The sequence below is a fragment of the Lepisosteus oculatus genome, chromosome 12, assembly GCF_040954835.1.
Source record: "Lepisosteus oculatus isolate fLepOcu1 chromosome 12, fLepOcu1.hap2, whole genome shotgun sequence".
Taxonomy (NCBI): Eukaryota; Metazoa; Chordata; class Actinopteri; order Semionotiformes; family Lepisosteidae; genus Lepisosteus; species Lepisosteus oculatus.
The window spans coordinates 26,573,572-26,582,504 of NC_090707.1; the positions used below are offsets into that span (position 1 = coordinate 26,573,572).

Below are 8,933 nucleotides of genomic sequence, written 5' to 3' on the forward strand. Positions count from 1 at the left end.
TTGAAACATTGGATGGAATACGTTTACGATGACTTATCAGTCAGACTTAATACCTACTGTTGGCTTTCTGTTACTGTTATTGTTGGTCACTTGTTGAATCTTTTAGCACAAAAACTTCAAAAGGTTTTAGACTACAGTAAGCTGACATCAATTACATTTGAATTTAGAATTACACAGCAAAATGCAGGAAAAGTGTAATTGAAGGGAGAAGAAAGTATTTATGTGTCCGTTTGCACAGACATGAATGTAAATAGATAGGGTAATGCCAAACAAAAAGAAGATGAATTCCAGTAAGGCACACAACCTCTTATACAGTTTGTATATTGTTGGCTTGTGGTTTACTGTCACCATCAATAATTGATGTTGATGTAAATCTTACTATCAAGTCATCATAAATTCTTTCCATTTAATGTTTAAAGAGTAGGCAAAAACCTATGTATAGTAAATGTTTCTGCAGTTTCACATAAATAACATATGTTTGGAAAGCCATGTCATTCCACAGAAAGCAATACGCGTTTAACCTGGGAATGTTACTGACATGGTGTTGTACTTCATGTATACCAAAGACAGAAAGTTGGCTCCTTTAGATTATTTTTTTTCCAAAATGAGGAGTATGAAGATATTCTACTGTTCTTAAAGTTGATGCTACTTTGAATGGAACAATATTGTTACATATATAATGCAATATATTAATATAGTAGGCAACCTTGTTCACAAATTAACTATTGCATTTAAATGCAATACATTTTCTTGTTTAAACGCAATACTATTTGTATAAACTCAGTCATTTCCTCGTATAAACAATATTTTTGTTTCTTTATGGCACTAATAAGCTTCCATACATTCCATCCATTAAATAAAACAGTTTATTTTTTAATAGAATTTAATGTAGACAAGTTAAAATGATAATTTGCAGTTTGTATAAACAAACCTATCTGAAAGCAAAAAAAAACTGTGATTTAAGTGTGTTAAGTTATCATGTGCATCTAGACTGTGTGGGAAAGCATATGAAAAGACCAAGAAAATACTAAAATATGGAATGAAAAAAATTACATTTAAATTGGCCATCCATCCATTTTTTTTAACCATTTTATCCAGCACAAGGTCACGGGCGAGCCAGTACTTATTCCAGCAAGCAATGGGAACAAGGCAGGATACGCCCTGGATTGGATACCGGTCCATCACAGGGTACAAACACACACTCACAATCAGTTTTACTCAGATAGGATCTCAGATCTAGGGTTACATCTTTTGGAAGACAGAATATGACTGACCACTATTGAGTACATTGAAGGAGGGTAATAGAGTATTTTAAATTTTTTTACTGCCTCCATTTAATGCAGACGCAGCTGGAACGATTAATAGCCAAGCAAATGGAGATCCTCCATGATGCAGCTACCCAAGAAAGACTGCAGGCTCTGGACTGGCGTGTGCCCCCTGGTGCCTTCAAACATGTCATTGACAAACAGAGCACCAACGGACTGACCTCTGAAAAAATCAATGATCGACAAGGTATGTTCCTAATCATACGTCATCTAGAATTGATAAAACTGTCCTAAAAGCTGAAGAGCTTCATAAAAAATCTTGTGTTATGAAAGAAAAACTTAGTACCACACTGATTCTTGTATATAAGTGACAGTTAATTTTCAATCTTATTAGTGAATTGTCTGAGGAAAGGAATTTATAACATGTTTTCCATTTCTATTTAAAGAGACTGTTATGTTAGAAAGGGAGATAAACATGCATGATCTTTGATCAAAAGAAATAACATCTGAGTTTTCTTTAGGTGCCTGCTTTTCTTTAGTCGGAGTAAAAAGAAAATGGGTTAAAGCACTGGAATGTGGTATTATTTTACTCAATAGTTTGAGACAATTAAGATAGGATGGACCTAGTGCTCTCTACATTTATAGATAGATATTGAAACTGAAATAGAGAAGCCTGACAGTAGAAGACCAAAATCAGTCCCTACAGATCTTAATTAATCTTTTTTTCTCTTTTTGTTGATTTGTATATAGGTAGGCAGTAGTGTCTAAAACATTCTAACAAAATTAACTCATTATTTGTCTTTCCATCTTGATGAGGATTACAAAAAGTTTAATAAACAGTTTAATAACAAGGTGATGCCAAACCTTTTAAACATGAAGTGGTTCTCTTCTGAATATCAGAAGATTGCGTCTGAAACTATTGGTGTGGGGGCTGCTGTCAAATGTTGTTGAAAGTCAGTTTTTTTATTCCTGTATAGTTTCACTTTCGTTTTCCTTTGTGCTTGATGACTGAAAGCCTTTTGTAGGTGTAAAGGCAGAAGGTGGGGAAAGGAAATGTCCTACATGATATCTTGCAGCACTGTGATTAGTAATTTAACTTTAAATTATGTTCATACTTTATTAAAATACAGTACAATGTGTGCATATGTTTATTTGTATTTTGAATGAATTTGCTGAATATTTTTCATTTCAAAGAGAAAGGAAACACTAGTGAAACTGTTCCTGAGATGTAATTACTGGTTTCAGAATCTCATGCTTTAAAAATTGGGTGGGATTTGATTAATTGCTTAGCACTACTCTGCTACTGTCAGAATAATCAACCTTAGAATTTAAGAAACAACAACTTTAATCAGTGGAATAAACGGAGCTAAAATAAAAGACAATAAAAAAAATGTCACATGCATACTATATTTTTTTCATTAGATGAGTTTGAATATCAGGTGTTTGTTTTTGCAAGGCCATTATTTATGTCAGTTACAGTACATAGTTTGCAAAGATATTTTGAATGGGAATTTAATATGTTTTAATATTTATTTAAATTATATAGTTAGGAATTATTTAACCTTAACTGTTATTTAACCTGATAAATTAATTCAAAGTTTAATTTTAACAAGAGGTAATACATGTTAGTATCCTCTATTGCTTTACAGTATGTGTTTATAACAATAGAAATACATCATTTAGTGAATTTCTGTCTGTGCCTTACTTTTCATCTCCTATAAGTTACTAAGCAGTGTATATGCTGCTAAGTGTAAAGCATCCACTGCATTTTATTATGAATGTTTCTGCAAAAAACAGTTTAGGTCTTTCACTTTCTGTACAGCTGCTATACAGTACTTCTATTTACACCTCCCACCACATTATTCTTAGGTGTCTACATTACATAAGTCTTCTGCAACAAAAGTGAAGGTCCTGTGTTTCCTTTTCATCTACCTGCCTTAGTGAGTGTCTTTCTTTGTTGGTATTGTCATTAGGCAGTTTGATGGCTCAGGAAACTTAGAATGCAAAATATATGGCACATCAATTATGAGTTAAGCACAAGAAATTGATTATTAAAAATTAATTCAGCCTGTCTTACACATTTGGGAGTTTAGTAAACTAAATATAAAATAGCAATAGCAATCTAAAATTGTATTCAGCCATCCATTCAGATTAAGCACCTCAACAACCTGATTAGGAAACATATTCCAGATACTTGCAACTCTTTGTATTATAAAATTATTTGTTCTAAGTAAATTCACTTTCAGCTTCCACTCATAACCATGTGTCCATCCTTTATAGCTGAATCAAAAAATAGTCCACTGGGGCTGACTCTATACCCATTTCAATTTTATAAATTTGTATCAAATTTTCTCACACTTAATTGATCCATCAAATTCTGAGCAATGAAGGACTAAATTCGGTATGCTGGAACAGACTGCAGAATACCACAGTTAGCTTTCCACTGACGTTGGTTTTAACACATGTTCTAGGTGGTTGGATCTACAGTATAATCTTTCAACATTAGTTGGTAAGCTTGTGACAGAAAGGCATTTCAGTTACCATTGGAATTTTCTTTATAACAATAACCTTTGCAGAAAACTAAATTAACATTTACTGTAAATGAATCAAGCATTCTTTTTTTTATTCTTCAGCTGAAAAACCATTAAACCTGAGGGTCCCTAGTCAGCAAAGGCATGTGATGCAGTCACAGATGGCTTCAGAAGGGGAATCAGTCTTGGGCAAGCATCTGTCAAGTGAATTAAAAAGGTTTCATTCTACAGGCGAGGGAAAGATACAGTCTTCAGGTGGGTTTGTTTTCAGCTTACAAAGACTAAATTTGATAGCAAGGCTTCCAAACAGTGGATGCCTCTAGTAATTGTTTTTTTTTTTATTCGTCCTGCAAAGGAGTAGAAACGTGATCATTTTCATATTTTTAACATTTTGACATCCACTGTCTTGGGAATCTTTGCACCCACTGAATTTAAATTAGACCAGTTTTGTCAATGCTGAAAATCTATTTCAGACATGCACCTCACTGGTTACAACACTCCTTTATACTCCCACCTAGATTTTCCCATGCTTGGAAGAAAAGATTTCTGCTTAACCCAGGATTGCTGACTGACTACCGTTTTGTTCACTTGTCACATACCACAAACTCATTTGCAAAAAAAGGGTTGGCCAATTAAATCTAACATTATTTCATTACATTTCATGTTGCTGTTTCTGTTATACTGCACAATTACTTGGTCTAAATAAAACATCTATGAATTGTTTGGAAGTTTATGGAAGCCTTTAAGTGAGTTTTGGAGTGTCTTAATTTCCCCTTTAAATTCTGTTTATATTTGCTTGATAGAAAGGCTGAAAGTGTTAAAAACTGCATCATTACAAAAATGAAGGATTTATTTGTGTTTGGCAAATTTGGCTAATTTGTGTGTACCTTCTCAGAAACTTTGAAAACTGCCAAAGCATGAACTATGACTTTGAGGGTTTGTCAGATCCCTGCCATACTCATTTATTGTTTGTGTTTTTTAGGGAGTGTTCACGTTCAATATATGATATATTCAGTATATGGTCTCTGAATTGTCATTGGTTTTTACTAAGGTGGGGATTTCAGCAGTGAATCCCTTTTGAAGAACTCTTTCCAATTGTATTTAACCTGCTAAAGCCTCAAAACAGCCTCTTGCAGTAACAAATTAGTTGTAATGTCCATTTAATTGTTTGTAATAGAATATTAAAAATTAATATTTTTATCAATAACATTCTCATCAGTGACCTGCTTTTGCACTGTTTATCAAGGAATTATTAATCTAATAATTATCTTTCCTATCACCTTTCAATGCTATCCTCTCCCGTTTTTTTAAACATTGTCCCCCTGCAAATAGACATGTGTGTTCAACGATGATAAATCACTTCCAGTTACAGTGTTTATAACTATAATTGCTGCCAAAGGTACTTCTACCAGCTAGGGAATATCAACATTTTGCTTTTGATTTCTTTGTTGTTTTTTGACATTTACCCATAATCGTCTTTAGCTGGAGCTTTCCTGTTTTGATTAAAAATATTCACTTTCACAAGTGGATACATAATTTGTAATACAACAAAGGGGTAAATATTTTTACCAGGTACTGTACATGGTAATTTATAAAAGAATAGTTTTAAAGTTACCTACTGTTGACATTTATTATTCTTGTTTTCCACAGAAAATGGCATCACAGATTTCTCCCAGCGAGTACTGAACCTCTCAGAGAAAAAAAACATAAAATCTGAACCAGAAGATTCCAGATAGCCTCTTTTTTTCCTTCTCAATGTTTGTACAGAACACAGTGTCTATCAGTAAATACTAAGCAAGCACAGCTACAATAGAGCCTTAACAACCAATGTTGCCTCAAACATCTTTTTTTGCCAAAGCACCTAGAATCGTTAGTCTGCTTACTAAGAAGCAAAGAAGTTCCCTTCTCACTGGCTGTACAGTTATTCATTGCCGTTCATTCATTGCATCTGTATAGCGAGATGCAACAGCAGTTGTTTGTAGATATATGTCTTCAGAAAGTCATGTATATCATGTTATTTAAGAATGTGCTGTGTATAAACTAAACATTTTCTTGGAAACAAAGGTAATCTGTCCTGTGCGCATACATTCTTGATGTGCTGGTAAATTGTTTTAGTTCAATCAGGATAATAATGTACACATTGTCAGAGTACATCACAAAAATTAACTTGAAGTACTAGTACATTGTATACATTTTAAATTCTGTCCTGATTAGTACATATATTTATTATTGGCACAATAACACTTTATGAGTAGACCCAGAAAATACTAAAAAGAAACACATACAGGCAGCACTTTGACTCCTGATTTTAGGGTGGAAGTGTTATATTAATATCTTATGGTTTCCTTTCATATTGTATAAACTTAATACTATTGGGATTTTGCCAGTTTTATAATGGGGTGTCTGAGGTACTGGATAATAAAGTGAAGCAGACTACATTCTTAGTATAGGACGGGTCCTGTTGTGTGCTGAAGCTTTTGGCTGCGGCAGTTAGATATAAGCACAATTCATATTTATTAATGGCATTTGTATCCTTAGTAGGGAAACATTCCTATGAAATTGCATACAATTTCAACTTTTAATAGAAGAAACCAGGATTTGCGTCACTTCAGCTTCATTCTTCCATCTATCTTTCAAAATCAATTCCAATAATGTGGATATTTCAAGTAGAGCAATACTTAATAGTAGGTGTTGAGAATCTCAGTGATGGTGTCTTGTCCTTTTGCCCTCTGGTTTGTTAATTGTATATCTGTTGTGTTGACTAGCTTAGAAATCACAATTCTGGTGACAAGATTACCTATAAACAATATGCACAAGTGTTTGGTTCTAAATGCAAAGTGTGCTGTTAGAATTAGCATAAGGTTTTCAGCATATGTGTTAATAGTATTATACTGTTAGAAGATTAAAAATAGTTCAACAATGTACAAATTTAGGGTATAAGGTGCCTGGTTTCCCTGTTTTTCGTTCTTGTGGTAATTACTCTCTTTCATTTGAAAGGTGAACATTATTTATGCTTTCAGGTTTTACATAGATACCTCCCTATTACTGTGTCATTTTGATTTAACCCTTTAGGTTTAAATTGGCTGTTGATGATAAATACTGCAGCCAACAATGGCACTGAATGGCTTCCTAGTCCCACATGCAATATATTTTCAGAATTGTGTGTTTGATATTGTTTTGTTGTTGTACTTTTTAATTATTGACTTTTTAAAATGCAAACCAATATATTTTCTTTTGCATCTAAAAATATTACATTTTAAAAGTAGAACTGTGTTGTTGGCACAAAAACAGAAATCCTAAATAAGTTGGAATTTATTGGAGTATGACCTTTCACCAGTTTGAGAAAATTGAATGACCTCATTTTAATGTTGCTTTTTCACCTTAACTGTTTTTGAGGAAATTCTGATGTTAAAGGAACACAAATGCATTTTTTGGTAAACCTGCCCAGCAGTCAAGGGTGATTTCAAAGTTTTTGTTTTGCTAGAAACATTTAAAATTAATTTCCTGAAGTTATTATGACATAAAATGTAATATTCCTGCCAGATGCAAAGGAGACATCAAAAGGGAACATTTCATTAGATCAGCTTTACTCCATCACCAACAGAAAATATGGTTTGCATCTAGCAAATGAGGGGACTAGACCAAAAAGCTTTGAAATTCCTCTTGTGAGTGTAATGACCTTAATGAAATAATTTCAGTGTTTTGGTACACCACAATCAATGCAATATATATGCAATCACCAATGAATTTTGTTGCAGTTTTATTTATAGCCTACCCATACTCTGTCAGTAATTGTGCCCTCAATTGTAGTTTTGTGATTTACAATATTGCAAGTTTCTGTTGTCCCTGCTTTGTATTTTTTCCACTAGCACACATGCCCTGTGCTGTATGTATGAAAAGAAACAACATTACACTTTAAATGTGGGATCAAACTGTTCATTGTATGTAAACTTTATTTCTGTTATCACTGCTGTGAGTGAAATATTTGTTAGCAGTTGTTTTGTAAACACTAATATATTTAATTTGTTATACAGCACATAAACATTAAACTCTATTTTTTGAAACTGGATGGTGTTCTGCATTTTATACACATTTTCTTTGACCAGATATCTTCTAGAAAGTTAGTGATGTTCTTTTATAATTTGAAGTAATTTGAAATGGATTATATTGATGCTATAATTCTACATTGAACTTACCTGTATTATTATTTTGCTCACTGTTTGTTTAAAGAATAATAAGCCTCAATGTAATAGAAAATGTTAAAAGTCCCACAAAACCCATAATTTGTGAACAGCTGTGAGCCTTGAACATTTTTATCATGCTGTACATTTCAAAATTAAAAAGTGAATCTCAGATCTTTTTAAGATGGAATTTGGGATTTCAGGTCAAAATTTAATTGCTTCTGGAATAGAATTGTAGATGCATGGTGTTCCAAGATTTCATTGTGTTACAGTTTGACACAAAGGTGAAAAAAGAGCAGATTGAATATAGTCCATTAGCAGAAAAGGATGTAAACATAACTCCAGCATAGTTTAGGTCTACATTGAATGATTTCGGTAAATCTTAGATCGCCTTGGCAGACGCTTTGAGATTTGAAATTTTTAGATTCTTTGCAATTATATAATGGCACTTATATAATGTAAAACAAGGGAAATATTCTATCTGACACAATAAACCACTCTTAGCATTTTTGCTCCAGAAACTGCATCATTTCCATAACCTCTGAAGCATTTCTCTGTACATTTTTAGACTAAACTTGCTCAATGATGGAAACGTAATTTTTCTTTCACTTCTTCAAACAACACACAATGTACTTAAATGAAAGCCTGTGATCTCTAATACCATTGTACCTACTGGACATACACAATTTGCATAGTTCAAAAAAAATCACATAAAAGACAAAAAAAAATTGTAATTGTGTTTTTTAGATATGAATGTAGCTGCTGAATGAGAAGCCTTTTGTTAAAGAATTATAAAAAAGAAATAATATCATTAAAGTTGGGTAATTTGTAAAAAAAAAAAGTTAATCTAAATCTAATGTAAACTTTCATGTTACCTAAACTAAATACAGAATCAGCCAGATGTCAGCCATTTTATCAATAAAAGTTTTGCATTTCTTTTTGTACAGGTGTTTCCA

At 32.7% G+C, this 8,933-nt stretch overlaps 1 protein-coding gene across 1 annotated transcript in view; it reads left to right on the top strand.

The window, feature by feature from the left end:
* The window catches only part of nab1b (NGFI-A binding protein 1b (EGR1 binding protein 1)), a 28,812-nt gene extending 20,952 nt beyond the window's left edge, over positions 1-7,860 (top strand). Inside the window, exons 6-8 of the mRNA XM_069196664.1 lie at positions 1,344-1,512; positions 3,899-4,051; positions 5,447-7,860. Of these exons, the coding sequence (XP_069052765.1) occupies positions 1,344-1,512; positions 3,899-4,051; positions 5,447-5,532 (408 nt within the window). The 3' untranslated portion in view covers positions 5,533-7,860. The remainder of the gene's footprint in view (positions 1-1,343; positions 1,513-3,898; positions 4,052-5,446) is intronic.
* The last annotated feature ends 1,073 nt before the right edge of the window (positions 7,861-8,933 follow it).